We start from the raw sequence: 18397 nt of genomic DNA on the forward strand, positions 1-18397 counted from the left end.
TGTTGTATATCGGCCTCCTCATTCTAGAGTTAATATGTTTATTAAGGATTTTTGCTTGTATCTTGAGTCTGTTGATATGGTAAGTGCTAATGTGTTTATCTGTGGAGACTTTAATATATATGTTGATATTAAAAATTCTTCAGTAACAGTATTTACGGAGATGATGTACTCGTTTAACCTTAACAACAACATAAATGAGGTGACTTCTGAAGGTGGTCATGTATTATATCTTGTTTTTAGTGACTGTAATCTTGTTCAGAAGATGTGTGTTGATGAAGTATGCTGTATATCCCATGTGCATAAACTTATAACTTTTGAAATTACATATTTGAAAGAGCCAGTATCTAAAAAATTATTACATTTCAACTGAAGGGGAATTTTCAACTAAAATTATTTGTGATTTTTTTCACTCAGAGAATTTCTGAAGAAAATAGTAAAATATGTGACCACAGCTTAGTGGAGTCTGGACAATATGTAACCTGTTATGTTATATATCAATATTATAAGAGAAGAGTATAACACCATGTGCCCTTTAGCTGAAAAGGAAATAGGATCATGCACCTTAGTGTAATGCTGAAATACTCAAGGCAAAGAAAGAAAAAAAGAGGAAAGAAAAACTATGGCATAAATATAAAGATTAGTAGGCAAGGAGAGCATATCAAGTAGTAAAGAACATAGAAAACAGTCTGGTTATGAAAATATAAAGGAAATACTATAGAAATAAGGTGTTGGAGACAGGATTAAACATTAATAAATTGTATACCGTGCTGGATAGTCTGACTGGAGAATTGGCAAATATGTTTCTTGATTTCTTTGGGGGGGAGGGGAATGGAGAAGTTATTAGGGATTTTAATGTCAGTGAGAGTCAGAAACCTTTTGTGGAGTATACAATTCCTGAAATCAAGTTATCGTGTTTCCATCAAATAGATGTGAATGTAGTAAAATTCACATACTATGCTAATGACCCATTACTGATGAGTGATACTAAGAGAAGTGAGAATTTTAGTGATTATTAAAGATTTTGACTGATGTGGTTAATACAAGCATTGATAAGAATATTTTTCCTGAGAGTGAAAAAAGGGCAATTGTGAAACCTATTATTAAGGGTAAACTAGATCCCCAGTGTTTAAGTTCTTTTAGACCAGTATCTAATCTGACGTTTCTGTCAAAGATTCTTGAAAAAGTAATTCTTGATCAGTTAATGGAACATCTCCAGTTAGTGAATGTATTACCTGATAACCAGTCGGCCTATAGACGTCTTCATTCAACAGAAACTACTTTGTTCTATTGTAAATAATCTGCTTGTACATATGGATGAAGGCAAGTGTATTGTTCTGATTTTACCAGTGTAATGTTTCTTTGCTTGGGTGGCCTACAATGGAATTAATGAGTTTGGGATTATTGTTTGGTTTGGGATAGTGGTGCCTCTTTTAAGAATTCCATCCTGTAGGTGTAATTCTCGGAGGGGTACAGGGGGGTGGGTTTGTGGGGTGGTTCCCATTTCTAGGTGGAGGATTACCTGTGACCAAGTTGGGTCTTCTCTTTATTCTTCTCAGAGTTCCTGGGGGGAAATACAATTGATGGTAGGGACTGTTGCAATTAGGGGGTTTCGGCTAAGTGCGTCTGCTACGACATTAGCTTTTCCTTTAATGTAGGTTATTCTTGGGTTGAATTCTAAAATGGTTATATGCCATCTTGCTGTCTTACCTTGTAAGGTTTTTCCTTTGAAAAATTCTGTTAAAGTTTGGTGGTCTGTTATGACTGTGATTTTGTGGCCCAGAATGAGTTCTCGGAAATGTTTTAGAGCCCAGACTACTGCTAGAGCTTCCAAGTGGGTGGTGGAGTAGTTGCGCTCTGCAGGGTTCAGTACGCGGCTTGCGTACGCTATCGCTCTATGTTTCCTGTTTGAGTCTATTTGTTGTAGAACTGCACCTATCCCTAGGGTGGATGCATCCATAAACAGAAAGAATTCCTTTATAAAGTTCGGGAAGGCGAGTATGGGTGCCTTATATAGTGCTGTCTTTATTTTCTCAAAGCATTCTTGTTCTTCAGTGTCCCATTTGAAAGGTATGTTCTTACGTGTAAATTTGGTAAGTGGAGTAGCTAGGTCAGCAAAATTTCTGATAAAATGTCTATAATAGGCAGCCATGCCAACGAAAGAACAGAGTTGATTCTCGTTCTTCAGGGTGGGGAATTCAGCAATGGCTCTGATTTTGTCTGGGTTTGTGTGGATTCCATCGTTGTTTACTGTATGGCCAAGAAAGGTGATTTCCTTTTTTAGGAATGAGCACTTGTTAAGTTGGAATTTGAGTCCAGCTTCTTTGATGCTTCATAAGACGTACCCAAGGGTGTCAAGGTGGTCTTCTACTGTATGGGAAAAAATTGTTAGGTCGTCTATATAGACAAAAAGGGATTTGCCTAGTTTGTCTTTGAAAAGGCTATTCGTAAGTCTTTGTAATGTACTGGGGTCATTTTTTAGTCCGAAGGGCATTCGATTAGATTTGAAATGACCTTTGTCAGTACTGAAGGCTGTGACTTCTTTTGACTCTTCTTCTAGTTCAATCTGCCAGAAGGCAGATTTGAGGTCTAAAGTTGAGAAAACCATGTTTCCTTGGCCCAGTGATTGGAGGACATCTGCCATGACAGGCATAGGCATACAGTCTGGGGTGGTGTTGGTGTTCACTTTACAGAAATCTATGACTGGTCTAAAGGATCTATCCTTTTTAGGAACTAGAAAAAGTGGGGAGTTCCAAGGGGATTGAGAATGTCTGATGACACCTTGTTCCAGCAAGTCATCTATGTTTTGTGATACCAATTCTTTTTTGCTTTGAGGAATTCTGTAAGCTGGTATGAAAATGGGGGGGGGTGGTATGTGTATATAGTGTTTAACCAAAGAAGTCTTTCCTAATGGTTCATCGTTTAAGGCGATTGCCTCACGATGGAATTGAAGGATGTTCCTAAGATTGGTTCTGGCTTGTTGGAAATCTATGATTGGGATATCTTCTGCGGGGATTGGAGTGGGGTTTGGTTTGGTGATGATGGTGTCGTTCCCTAGACTGTCTGTCCGAGCAGTCCTGTCTCCCCAAGGAATGCCACAGCCAAAACTGGGTTTTCCCACAAATCCTTTATAGAGTGTATGTTGTGTTGTTTGTGTGCATGATTGTGTATAATACAGTCTTCCATTATGTGTTGTATGGTATGGGGTGAAGTGTTACATCCTGGGCAGCTGTTCACAATGCGGTCATCCAGCCTCTTCTGGTAGCTTAGAAGTGCTTGGTTCTGACCACCTTCCAATCATCATCACCACCAAAACAAGATGCACCCCAGTTGGCCACAGACACACATACACCAATTACAAGAGAGCTAACTGGGAAGCTTTTACTGAAGAGACGGAACAACATTTTGAAACACTTAACAGTACACCAATCACAAACATAAACAATGCTGTGCACACTTTTAATACAATCATGCAAAACGCAGACAAGAGATACATCCCTAGAGGCAACAGAAAATCACACAACCCCAACTTCACACCAGAAATCCAAGGCCTCATCAGACAACGAGACACACTTAAACACTAATACCCCCACACCTATCCCTCAAAACATAGCAGACCAAATACAAACACTAAACACTGTGCCAATAAAATACACGAACAAAAAACACAAAATTGGCAAAACTTTATCAATACACTTGATCACAAAACAAACACCAGCAAATTGTACAAAACACTCAACAGCATTACACTATCCAACAGTAACACAACACGCTCTCACGCAGCAATAATCACAACAACAGACAATCTACCCTCAAACAGACAACAAGCAAACACACTCATAAATCATTTTGCACAGACAAGCCATCTCTTTTCTCACCCTGACGACCGACGCACTATTCGACGTAAGAAAGACTTTCCCACAGACTCAGACTATACACCCTTCATAGACAGACAAAACACATAATACATAATCTCAAGCACTCATCTGCCTGTGGCCCTGATAACATAAGTAACATCCACCTAAAACACATTGGACCACAAGGTATACACGCACTCACAAACATTGCAAACTACAGCTATTCACACAACACTATACCCGACATCTGGAAGCATGGTAAAATAATCACCATTCCAAAACCGAACAAAGACCCAACAATCCCAACATCGCACCGCCCAATCACACTTCTCTGCACCCCCTCTAAAGTCATTGAACGCCTGATGATGGTGTTGATTGGAGTGGTGTGTGTTTCTTGAATGGGGTCTATGTATAATTTGGCTGTTCCTAATTGTGTGTGCTTGTTTAGCTTAACTGGGGTATGTGAGATGTTCTCTATTAAGATTATTGTTTCTTTGTTCTCTCTAACTGTATCCCAAATGCAGGCATATGGAGATTTTTTTTTTTTTTTTTTTTACCAGGTATGATTGTTGAGATAATCATACTTTCCCCTGGAGGGATTGTGAGTTTGCCTTTGTTGAGAAAGGGGGGGGGAGTAGGTGGTGTGGTGTTGTCTGACTTGGCATGTAGGTGTGGTTGGGGAAAGGTGTCGTAATGTTGGTGGTATTGCCTGAAGTTGAGTCAGGGATTTGTGGAGGCATTCTGAGTTCTGTTGAGGTCAGCAGATGCTGAGTTGAGCATGCTTGGTTGCAGGGAGGATGCTGTGACACTCCGATAGGGTGATGTGGGGGGGTAGTAGTGGATACTGAGGGTGTTCATCTGAGTGCCTAGAAGTGTCGGGATAGGTGAGGGGGGGATTTCTATATCACCTAACTTGAGCATAGTGGGGTTTATATGTATAGTGATTTTGTGATTGGCTAAGAATTCCAATCCTAAAATGCCATCACATTCAAGGGTACAGTTTTTGACTACGTAGAAGGTAGTGGGTGGGAATGGGTTATTATCAATGGTTATGGGGGTGGTTATGGTTGAGATGAAGTTTAGGTGTGTGCCACTTATCATTGTTCCCATAAGGTGTGGTTTGTCGGTAGGGTAGGAGTCACCTAATTGTGTATATATAGATTGTTAAAGTACAGTATGTTTATCTTTGTGCCTGTATCTATTAGGAATGTACAATGGATATTTCCTATTGTGCCCATTAAACATAGGGCTTCTGGTTTATGGGTGATGTTATGGTTATTTCTTGTGGGAGGCTTGTATGGATTCCCCCAACTGCCTGTTTTGATTCCTGTTGAAGGTTGTGGGGTGTTCCTGTTGGGTTTTGGGTTCGGCACTTGTTGTTGGAGTGGAAGTATGTGTTATGGACTGAGCATGGTTTGTTCTGGTTGTGATGGGTAGGTTTAGGGATAGATTGGTGGTTTTGTTGGTGGCAGTCTATCTGAATGGCTATAAGAGTTATGAAAAGTACAGTAAGTCTGACTTTGGTTGCTAGGTGATCTTTGGGGTCTTGTCTGATTATTACCCATGCTAGCTGACTGGGTGTAGGGTCTTTGGGCTTTGCATTCCGCATCTGAATGGGATGTTGTGATATGAAGGGAACACATTGTACTTTGTGTAGGGCGTTGTCTGCAATCCCGGGTGTTGTGGGAATTTGATTTGTGGATATTGCACCAAATGGGGCTGAGGTTGTTATTTATAGGTACTTGGGTTGAGGGGGTTAGGGGGGTTTGGAGTGTTGTTTATGGAGGATATTGTGTTTATTCTGGCTGGTTGAGCATTGCTGAATCTATCAATTCCACATTTGTCTGTTATGTCAAGGATGTATTTGGACGGAGAGGTGTCATTTATGTCAATGTCAACTTGTTGGGCCTCTCTTTCACACTTGATGGGGAGGGCCATGAAAAACATGGCAAGTTCAAAGAAATTTGCTACATCTTCTCCTTTGACATAGTTCACAGCTTGGTTATTCTGTGATGCCCATGGGGAGGGGTTATTAAGTGAAGCTCTGATTGTTTTTGAGACTTCGGCTACCTGTGCCACGATAGAATGGAAGGAGGAGGAGGGGGGGGGTTGCGCATGAACTCCAGGAATTTGAATAGAAAATTAAAATTATTTTGAGGTCTATCGCTGAAAAGTTTCTTAAGTTGTGAGCAATATTGTGTGTATGTGATGTTAGATTCTATTTTTGATTCTAGGAGATGGGAGAGATCTTTGTAGTCATCCCTTGTCTGAATGTGGTTATTGATTTACATAGTTGTATTTTGCAGGAAGGGGAGCTATGCTCATGGTGTCCCGCCATTGTATCTCGCAGTGTCTAGTTTGCTTTTAAACTCATGAATGGTTTTTGCGCATACTATTTCATTATCCAGTTTGTTCCAAGTGACCAAAACTCTGTGGAAAACTCTGTTTTTCTTCAGTTCTCTTCTATAGCTATGTTTTTTTATTTTCTTTCCATGTCCTCTTGTGTTTCTCTTGTCCCAGTTAAGTAAGTCCTCTCTATCAAGTATCTCTGTGCCTTTCATGATTCTGTAGATGGTCAATAGGTCACCTCTCTTCTTTGCTCCAGTGTCGGTAACTCCAGTTTAGCCAATCTCTCCTCGTATGATAGGTTTGCAAGTGCAGGTGCCATTTTTGTAGCTGCTCTTTGGATTCTTTCTATTTTCTTTATATTCTTTTTGGTACTGGGGGACCACAATGATGATAGTTATTTTGTGTTTGTCCTGGGTTATATTATTGTTAGCAAAGTGGACTTCACATGCTGCGATGTAGTCAGTGATGGTGATGCCACTTGCTTTCGAAAAAGTGGGGATATCAGGATTTGTGGTTGAGAGGGTATAGTGGTTATGGATTTGGGTAGGGGGGTTGTTTGGTTTTGGAGGATGGGTGGGTGTTTGTGGGGTACTGGGTTGGTTAGTGGTCTGAGTTGTAGTTGGGTTCATATGGCTTTGATTTGCTGGTGGAGTGGTATTGTTAGTTTGGGGGGTGTTGGGGGTGGTTTGGGACACATCGTCTTGTGCTCCATTTGTGTTATCAATGTTCATAAAGCTGTGATCTGATTCAACTAGGTTCCTAGGCACAGAATGTGATCAGGTATTTTGTGACATCGTTACTATTTTTGTACATGTAATTCAATCATGAAAGAAAAAAAAATACAAATATATATGCACAAGAAAAAAAAAGGGGGTATATTACTTGTTCATGGTTCCGAAGGTGGTTTCTATAGAGCAAGGGGTAGATTGTTGGTTTGTGCTGTTGATGATGTTCAACCTAAAATGTTATTTTTTAATTAGTTTTATGTATATATATAATTTTTTTGCTCACCTTCAAAGAAAATTGAAATCTGAGATGAAGTATTCTTAGAATATAAGAATATGTATGTATATATATACAGTGAGACCTCTCATTAACGGACGTTAATTAGCTGTGTTTGCTGTGTTTTCGCTGTGTTTTTGGTGCTGTTGTTTAGTGTATGGAATCACTATGCCACCCAAAAACCACTCCAAAACGCCGAAAACACAGCTAATTAACGTCCGTTAATGAGAGGTCTTACTCTATATATATATATATATATATATATATACATATATATATATATATACATATATATACATATATATGTATATATATATATATATATATATATATATACACACATACATACAGGTTGACTTTCAAAAATCCGGCAACCTCGGGACCTGAGGACTGCCGGATTTTTGAAAATGCCGGATTTTTGAAGTTTATAATTTTGTATGGTGTACCCCGTATATATTTAAAGAAAATTACCACCTGTACAGTCCTTTAATGGGAAAAATAAACACTAAGTGAAAAGCAAAGGAAATTTTATTATTCACGAACTAAATAAAATACAGTAAAGATAGTTATATAGAATTTTAATTCAATTTTAATAAAACATATAAAACTGATCCTCCGAAGAATTTTAATTAAACTAAATAAAATACTCCGTACTGTACTTCTTAGGAAAGAAGCTAAATAGCAGATGGGCTTTTTACACATAATGTCGTAAGTTTCACAAATGGTTCGCACAGACACATTGGTACCAATTTTTTTTTTATATTTCCACTTTCTCTGCGATCGATAACGCGTTTTATGTCACCTTTCTTCTTTGTTGATTCCATATTGGAGCCATACAACAACAAATAAATGCTATAATGAGAATAATGAGAAAAATGAGCAGGATTACTTGTTAGCAGGTGGAAGCATGAACCAACAGCTGATTCTGGCATAAGCGGCAGCTCCAGAAAACAGTGGCGCACCAACGCGGGAAATATGAAAATCAAAATGCGCTCCCGAAATCTGTCCCGGATTTCTGAAGGTTCCGGATTTATGGTTGCCGGATTTTTGAATGTCAACCTGTATATGATTATAAATTAGCTAAACAGGACAAAAAAATGGTTTTATATGTTTGACTGGAAGAGTTACTTGCGCTGCAGACCGTTGAATTTGATAGGTGGCCTTGGGATGATGTGGAGAGTCGGGTGTGTAGTTGATCCTGTTGGGGGGTGGGGTGCTAAGGGGGTGTTAACAGGGTGATCAGTCTGATGGGTGACCCTGACTTCCTGTTCTGTTGATTTGGCACTGCGGTGAGTTTCTTTACTGGGATGAATGGTGGTTCACACGTCTATGTTGCCCCACGGGGAAATAAGTTTGTTCGTTGTAGTGGGGTAGGTTGTGACAGTTCACAAATTTTGCTGAGTTGTTGGGTAGCAGCAACTGGTGCACTGGGGTTATGGCCACACAATGTGTTCGAGCGAACTATAACTAACTAATTGTAGAGTTTGGAAGAGTACACAAGGTCACTTGTTCCTGGAACACTCAAATTACTCAACGAGTAATGTAGGTATACGTGGTCACATTCGTTGGCACTTTGTTTATTAATGACACAAATTTCGGGGGGTGGGTGGCGCTGCCTTTCCAGTGGGTAGATCAAAATCACGAGACCTTTTCAAAAGTCTAATAACTGAAAATGATTACAAGTTTTGATATTATTACAAGTTTTGATATTATTACATTTATTATAGTGATACAAGTTTTGGATACTATTTTATTTTACAATGGTTAGAATGTTTAGTTATTTCTGCTTATTCATATATTATGGTTATTAATCTAGATTACATAATATATTGTGTATGGGTAAAAGGTGTTCTTAGGAATCAGGGGTCCTTCACGGTTTGGTCACATGAAGGAAGAGGTTGGTGGTGTGTGTATGTATGTATGTTTGTATGTTGCTGTGTAGTTTTCCATTGTGTTGTAATCTATGAGATTATGGTTACAACCAGACCTGAGTGCTGCATTTGATACTGTGGTGCACAGTGTATTACTTCAAGGCTGTAAGAACATTGGGATTGAAGGTGATGCACTTAATTATTTGAGAAGTTATCTAAAAACGGACCTTATTGTGTACAAATACAACCACTCCTCGTTTAACGACGACAATTGGGACCAGCGCGCCGTCGTTAACCGAATTGGTCGTTAAAAAAGTGTATACATATACGTACATGTACTGTATGTACAATGTCCAGCAATACATGTATCTTTATTTTCGTGTATTTTCCCTCTTTTATACAGTACATTAAAGCTTTATTTACTGTTTATTTATGGTGGTTAGGTTCCTGAAATTACCGTATATGACCAAATCTGCGTATGCTGACATTCCATATTGAATACCGGGGTATTTTTTTAGTTTCGACCATGGGCGCAATATAGCAATAGAAAATTAATTATTAATTTTGTAAATTAAAATGTATCAACGTAATATGCAATTTTGTGGGCAGAAATGAAAGTAAAAAATACCATGCTACAAGAAAATATGCTAATGAACGAAGTCGGTAGCATAGGATCGGGACGCCATCTTGTCATCTGCCAACGTCTCTCACGACGACGACAACGAGGACGAGCCGGATGACATTTAATTTGCAGGTAATGATTTATCAAACACAGGTTAGTTTAGTTTAGGTTAGACGAATTTATTATCCTTTCATTTCTTCGACATCGGCATCTATCATAACAAACATGGTGTACCATTCGTCCAACATGACTTCGTTACTTACGAAATTTGTTTTAGCACTTCTTTTTTTCCGCTCACAAAATTGCATATTACGTTGATACATTATAATTTACAAAATTAATAATTAATTTTCTATTGCTATATTGCGCCCATGGTCGAAACTAAAAATTTACCAATACCGGTATATACTGTACCCCAGGTAGTTTTTGCAGCTTGCAGGATGGTAATGTAGACCTAAGCTTCAGAACACTTTACCTCACAGGTAATATCCACCGTACAAGTTCATTTATAACATCATACAAATTTGCCTCGGCCAACTTAATTATCGTACACGACGTCGTAACTTTGGGAGATTTACGTTAAACGAATATTGGTCTGTCATAAAGCCCGTCGTTACTCCGAGTTGTCGTTAACCGAGTAGGTCGTTAAACGAGGAGTGGGTGTAGTAACAATTTTCTGACACCTCAGGGGAGTGTACTGGACCCCATTCTCTTCTGTGTGACTTTAAACTATATGCTGATGATACACACTGGGTGAAGTAGTGAATACTGAAGTTAAGATAGGTATGATTATGAAAGATGTGGGAAAATGGATGAACTACAAGCGATTGAAGTTAAACGAAGATAAAGCAGAATGTCTTAATTGTTGGAAAGAGTAATAATCTTGGAAAGGTAGAGTACAGATTAATGGAACCTTAATGACTAGAAAAAGCAATCAGAGACATAGGACTGTAGTCCATCTTTCAAGGATCAAATCAATCAAGTGGTAATATAAGAACAACAGGATATCAGTGGAATATTGCATTTCTCAAGAAATATTTGAATGGAAATACAATGAAAATGCTTGTTCACAGTCATGTAATTAGCAAATTGGACTATTGTGATTCACTTTATTATGGACTTCCTAATTATATATTGAAGAAGCTGCTAGACTCATAAAGGCCCCCTGTGAAAAAAATAACACCAGTGCTCATTGACTTGCATTGGCTGCCAATCAAAGCACACGTGATCTACAAAATTTGTGTCCTGACACATCAAGCAGTGTAATTTGGTGAACCTAGATAAATAAGGAATTTACTGCAGTACTTGCATCTTGATACCCCTATGGCTCTGAGACACTGTTGAGCAGCACAGACTTTGAGCCCTGAGTTAACTTGGAAATGGGTTTTAGAGTATTTGAAAAGATTGCTCCATGATTATATAATGAGCTACCTGGAAATGTTAAGAACTGTGATACCTTGATAGCCTTTAAGAAAGAACTGAAGACCCACTTATTCATGAAAGCATATGATGTTATTGATATGTGCATTAGGGATAAATATCAGTGTTAATACTATATGATGGCCCAGTGGAGCACAGTATAGCGAGTGGAGTGGGGCCTGGACCTTCATCAATGGTAAACTGTAAACGGTAAAAAAAAATTCCCAGTAAAAGTTGATTATTAATACATGAATGAACAAAGATAGAACTGCTAGAAATGTCACATCCACAAGTTTTCTCCTTTCAATTACCTTGCTTTTTTGTAACAATAATGATGTGATAATAATAATAATAGTAATGATAATATTAATTATAATAATAATGATCATTGGTTTTGAGTTAGCAATACAGAGAGAGAGAGTGGTATGCACATATTGTGATGCATTATAGAATCAGTGTACATCAGGCATCTTGCACATGAGATGTGATACATCATCAAATCATTGTACAACTGGCAATCCAATGTTTGTGCACGAATATACGAGATGTATTGAAGTGGTTAATGAATTTACAACTATGTAGATATCCTTCTCAATCATCTTCCCAATCCTATTACACCCTTGTTATGCTGAAAATAATCACAACAAATTCTGACTCAAACTGCATAGTGTTATTGAATAGGTTGAAAAGGAAAAGAAAAGTATGTATACCAATAGGCTTCTCCTTTACAATGGAAGTAGCTAACCAAGGCTAATTGTTATTCTCTTTGCAGTTGGACGCATCATTATAGAATTGTTTGCTGACAAATGCCCCAAGACAGCAGAGAATTTCCGTGCACTTTGCACTGGAGAAAAAGGGGTCGGCAAGCTTGGACATCCTCTACACTACAAAGGATGCACTTTCCATCGCAGTAAGTCATGTTGTAATGTACTAATTTGATTTTGGATATCTTGCAATCCATTGCCATGGTTCTTTCTTGTAGAAAACCTACAGTATCCCTAGGAAACTGGTCATGGCCACTGGTTCAGCCCATTAGTCACTCAGTGAAGAGGTTTTGTATTGCTCCCTGGAAAGAGTGAGTTTAGGAAAGTGTTGTATAATGACTCTGTCTCACATGATGGTGCAAAATGCATATACCAACAGCATTTTCCCCTTTACAAGGGAGGTAGCCAAAGTCAGAGGCATAAATTCACTCCCACCCATTTCATCCCCACATACTCCACTCCCAATCATCACCCCTCCCTCCCTCTTTTCTTGGCTCCTCCTGGATGATGCATCATCCCTGGATCTGGCCCACTGCCCTGGGTCAGAAGAAATGTAGCAAGACACAATATATCTCCAGCAAGGCCACTTCATTAATTGGTGACCCCCTCCCTCTCCTTCACCTCATGCAGAAAAAGAGAAGACTGGGAGAAATCCCTTTGGGCTGCATCAAAATATCATTCACACATACTCTCTCGTCACCCTATCCACCACCCACCCCCTTCCATGCATCACAGCATCATCCATACCTAATCAGTCTCCACTCACCCCTATCTTCTGTCTCCTCCCTTCCTCAGCAGACCTTCCCCTCTTTCCCAATGCCACCTTTTACCCCATCCATCCATCTCATCCTTGGTCACCCCCACATGTTCACTCCTTCCACCTCTGACCTCTACACCTCTTTTACTAATCTTTCTTCACTCATTCTTTCCATGTGTCCAAACCATCCCAATACTTCTTCATCAACCTTATCTCCCTACTCCCTTTCCGCCTCTGCTCTCCTCACCTTGTTTCTCACAATATCCAGCCTAGTAACCCCTACCACACTTCTGAGGCATTTCATCTCAGATACATTTAAACTCTTACTCTCTTATATTCTATATTTCTGCCCTGTACAGTGCTGTCAGCACAATTACTCCATCACAAAATCTCCTTTTAACATCCACTCCCAAAATGGTGTAAAATATTTAAAAAAAAAAAAAAAAAAAAAAAAAAAAAAAAAAAAAAATATATATATATATATATATATATATATATATATATGTATATTTATATATATATATATATATATATATATATATATATATATTGAGGAAGCTGGTGGCAGAGTTTGGGAGAGTATGTGATAGAAGAAAGCTAAAGATTAATGTGGGTAAAAGTAAGGTGATGAGATGTACAAGGGGTGAAAGTGGCAATAGACTGGAAGTGAACATTAAGGGAGAGCGACTGGAGGAAGTGGATAGTTTTAGATACTTGGGTGCAAGTGTAGCAGGAAAAGGTGGAGTGACGGTGGAGGTAGAATGTAGATAGAGAGAAGTGAGTAAATGCCTTGGTGGATTGAAGAGTGTAATGAGGAATAGACATTTGGGAATGGATGCGAAGAGGAGACTGTATGAAGGAGTGATTGTGCCAACAGCACTGTATGGGGCAGAAACGTGGAACATAAGAGAAGAAGAGAGAAGGAGTTTGAATGTGTTTGAGATGAGGTGTCTGAGAAGTATGATGGAGGTTACTAGGCTAGATAGAGTGAGAAATGAGGAGGTGAGGAGGAGAACAGGGATGAAAAAGGAGCTGGGAGATAGGGTTGATGAAAGAATATTAGGATGGTTTGGACACATGGAAAGAATGAGTGAAGAAAGACTAGTAAAAGAGGTATGGAAGGCAGATGTGGAGGGAGTGAACATGAGGGGACGTCCTAGGATGAGGTGGATGGATGGGGTGAAGGGGGCTTTGGGGAAGAGGGGAATGTCTGTTGAGGAAGGAAGGGAGAGGACGGAAGACAGAGGTGAGTGGAGAATGGTTGTATATGGATGATGTTGTGATTGCATGAGGAGGAATGGGCGGGGGGGGGTAGTATGTGTGAGTAAATTTTGACGCAGCCCGAAGGGATTTCTCCCCGTCCTCTCCTTATATGCAAGGGGGGACGGAGAGGGGGGGTCGCCGATTAAATGAAGCGTCCTTGCTGTGGATGTGCTGTGTCTTGCGACACTGCTTCTGACCCAGGGCGGTGGGCAAGGTGCAGGGATGACCCGTCATCCAGGAGGTGCTCAGATGAGAGGGAGGGTGGGAGGGGTGTGGAGTGTATTTGGGGATGAAATGGGTGGGAGTGTTTTTATGCCTTTCCCTTTTTGGCTACCTCCCTTGAAAGGGGGAAAAAGCCTTGGTATATGTATGTATATATATATATATATATATATATATATATATATATATATATATATATATGTATATACACACTCACTATCCGAGTTACAACCTAGATAGTTTCCGACCAACCAGTCGTAAGTCGAAACGGTCATAACTCGGGCCGTATACATTCAAGGTGTATACTCAAGGACATATGATGCAGAGCGTAAATCCAGCTCAAATGTTTTGTTTGTGGCCTCATTGTAGAACATTCTCAGTGTATGCAAAATATCCAATACTCTTTGATTGTTATACTAAATAATAAATTAATAATGATAAATTAATAGGATAGGGTAAAGAAAGAAAATATATTACACAGGATTCTTATTAGAGACCGAAAATACAAATTAACACAAAGATACAAAATATAAATTAAAATCCACTTTTTGGTTGCACGTCATCTACACTTTCTTCGTGTGTACGGTTGAGGGAAAGATCAGGCAGTAGGTCTGGCGAGGCACCATGGGAGATCCGTTGGTATCCGCTGGTCGAGGCATAACTAATAAAAAGAGGTTGAAATAATAAAGGCTTAATAACATTTAAAATAATTCCCTCAAATGTACATGAAAACAAGTACAAGATTCGCTTCTATGCACTGGGCTCAATCGTCGCCTCCCATGGGAAAACGTTCGGTCTCTCTTCGTAAGAAAAGAACGATAATCATAGCATAACGTTATTTCATCAAATAAATATTGTATGCATGGAATAGTACAGTGAGATATATTGTCTTATTGAATATAAGATATTATACTTCAGAACTCCAGGAATATCATAGACTTGGGTTAAAGCTATTTGTATCCATGTTTGTACACTATAGCTTTCGACTTTCGACCAATAGAGAACTCGAACCAGAATGAAAAGTACGAATGCAGGACTACTGTAAACCGACTCTCTGTCTTGGCTTTCGGGGAAGCGTGTATCACCGATCTGGCAAAACTGCCCTTTCTGACCATTCCCACCTGCCCTGATTATCGGTGGGAACTGGGAATCAAAATACGGTATAATATCAGTTCCAGTAAAATTATGTTATATGGTAGACATCGTATGGTAGATGGTAGACACACACTAAATTATGGTAGAAATACCATAATTATGGCAGACAGTGCAACCTTGGTGAGATGCTGTGCTGTGCTGCTGTAACTGTTGTACGGGATGCTGGACGCCACGTGCAAATGTACATTAACCTCTTCACTCTGGGCCAAAATCTCGCGGGCAGCATTATCTGCCAAACGTACGATGTGTCGTAATAATACTCGCATCATAAAATATAGTCACCGCTTATATCGATCGTTCTCTCTTTCACCCGTGAATTTTGATAACCATAGAAAATGTGATGAAGACAGTTTAGAGAGTATGTCATTACGCATGGGCAACTACAATAAATATAATCAAGACACCGATATGGCAGCCTCGCATATCCACTTGCTCCTCATGCCGCCTACGTATGCGGCACCGTATGGAAGGGGTTAAACCAGTAAACTCATAATATGTGCATGTAGGCATCTGCTGAATGTGGTCGTAAGTACGGGTGGACGTAAGTCGCACAGGTCGTAACTCGGATAGTGAGTGTATATATATATATATATATATATATATATATATATATATATATATATATATATATATATATATATATATATATATTGGTTTATATAAGTAAGAGTAATGGATTTATAGCACAGGAGATCCTTCCAGTATCTGACATAATTAATTGTTGCCTCAAGTTTCACCAAGTAGAAAACCTGCACCTCCACAGTGGCTGGCAGCGGTCCTCGGGCCCATCCACAGATATCTCTGAGAAGGAACTTTGGACTGTGTTGTTTTAGAGTGGAACTACTTCCATGTCATGAGCTGAAAGTGGTAGAGGGAGTGGAGCAGTCACTGTTTGTCAGCTCCACATGCGTGAAAAAGTGTAATAAATACAGTTGAAGTTGATAGATCTTTATATTTGGTGTCAGCTCCTCTTCCCTGATCACACTACTTGGATCAAAGGCAATGAGCCCCATGGCTGGAGCTGGTTAACCCCCACCATTTGATCATAAGCAAGGCTACAACCTCTCTTCATCCTCTAGTTTTATAAAGTAAACAAGAACATCTTTTCAGGACAAATTATCCCTACATCAATCACCCACCTCATTCTTGGTCTCTTCAAGACTGACCATCAAACTCAATACTTCACCAACACCCCCACATCAGCCTTACAGAAAAAATACCTCTCCAAAAAATAAAGAACTACACTAGTATGCTACCCTTGTATTCAGGCACAACTCAGAATCAGACTGCCCTAGATGCAGCCACCACAAAGAAGACACTGAGTACCTCATTCTACAAAAACCACACTAGCATGACCATTTTCATGTCACCATTTAGTATTAAGATGAAATCAACACAGAATAGGCTTAGCCACATAAACAAATTGGCACAGATGCAACTATCACACAAAAGACTTTGAACACTTCACCTTGTGCTGTCTCAGCAAAGGTATACCCAGCCAACAAAACAATATTACAGCCATGAGTGATTTATGGGCCAATCCAGTGGCAGTTACCTGGGAGCTGTGGGTCTCCTGCAAGAGAGACCTGGGGCACTAGATTGATTGTGGTCAGTGGACTGTACTTGTGTGATATGTGATATGGTGTGGGGGTTGAGTAGAACTGTATGCCCATTAATCTCTGAGGGTGAATGTTCCAGTGGGGTTGTTTTATTGATAACAATGTAGAGAGAGAGTATATCTTTCAAAGTTCAGGTTGAAACCTAATAGATATTGTCATTGCAGTCATTGAGAACTTCATGATCCAGGGAGGAGACTTCACCAATAATGATGGTACTGGAGGAGAAAGTATATATGGGGAGAAGTTTGAAGATGAAAATTTTGAAATAAAACATGATGGCCCTGGTCTGCTGTCAATGGCCAATGCTGGAGCAAACACAAATGGATCCCAGTTCTTCGTCACTTGCTCTGACTGCCATCACCTAGATGGCCGTCATGTCGTATTTGGTAAAGTTCTTAAGGGTCTTCAGATAATGCGAGTTTTGGAGAAACTAGAGACTGAGGGAGATAAGCCCCATAAGGTAAGAGTTGTGGGTGTATGTAGTATTTCAGTAGAGCAGGGAAGAGCATGCGAGAAATGAGAATGTGTGAAGAGAGATTATAAATGGATGACTGAGCACAAAGGGATGTTCCCTGCATCTGCTCCATAGGTTAAAGGATAAGTGGTTTTGTCATATGGTGAAACAGTTGGGGTAAACCAGCTTTGACTTTCAGGACCTGCTGTGGGGCTGTGCCTCTATGCTGCATTTAATCTGTGCACTGTGCTGATTGTGGTGAAAGTATACAGGAAAGGAGCAATGCTTGTGGGGTCTTGTCTCCTATTCTCCAATTATACCTGATTTAAAATTCATGTATGGTTCCAAGTTGGGCTATATCACATTATTCTCCAGTTATCATGATGATGATTTGGTGTAACATCATAAACTCCTCCTATCAGGAGGCTAGGACAGTACCCTTTACAGAGGACTTTGTAGCGTGGAATTTAATGAACCATGCCCTTAGGTCAACTCACCGGTAGCAGGGTTTGAGCCGCCATCACCTCAACCTTCACCTCAAGTAACGACGCCCTAATCCGCTCGGCCAGTGAGCATCCAGTTATCATACCTAGATTTAAACTCATGTAAGGTCCCAGCTTAGGCTATGTCATCTTTTACACTATTATAACATTATGTGTCTAAAGGAAAAATATTTCTTCACATCCTTTAGACAGTTTTTTTCACTTTGTTTCCATGTTTTTGTGTAGTCCTTCTATCCCTAATCAAGATGTTTCTTATCATTGTTGTCTATCCCTTGCAGTGACCACCACAATCAGCTCACCTACTTATCTTTGATTCTTCAACACAATCTAAATACTATTAGCTTCTTGTTGGCTGCTCTGCCAGGTTGGGAACCAGTTTGCTTGCTCCTTTCTTTATCTTCTCCATGTTTAACTCTGCAGGAACTGTTCCTATCCATACATCTATCTATGTGCAAGAACTACATCAATCTATATCTGTATACCAAAAGGTTTCTTTCCCCTTACAAGGGAGGTAGCCAGCTATCCCCACCCATCCCACTGGTA

At 39.5% G+C, this 18397-nt stretch overlaps 1 protein-coding gene across 2 annotated transcripts in view; it reads left to right on the forward strand.

Annotated features, from left to right (window-relative positions):
- Positions 1 to 18397, forward strand: part of LOC143026579 (peptidyl-prolyl cis-trans isomerase D-like) — a 46379-nt gene that overhangs the window by 8333 nt on the left and 19649 nt on the right. For both annotated transcript variants that reach the window (XM_076187212.1, XM_076187213.1), the window contains exons 2-3: positions 11890 to 12027; positions 17062 to 17357. In XM_076187212.1, the coding sequence (XP_076043327.1) occupies positions 11890 to 12027; positions 17062 to 17357 (434 nt within the window). The remainder of the gene's footprint in view (positions 1 to 11889; positions 12028 to 17061; positions 17358 to 18397) is intronic.

Source organism: Oratosquilla oratoria, chromosome 6 (genome assembly GCF_046742065.1).
Source record: "Oratosquilla oratoria isolate Oo_2021 chromosome 6, ASM4674206v1, whole genome shotgun sequence".
Lineage (NCBI taxonomy): Eukaryota > Metazoa > Arthropoda > Malacostraca > Stomatopoda > Squillidae > Oratosquilla > Oratosquilla oratoria.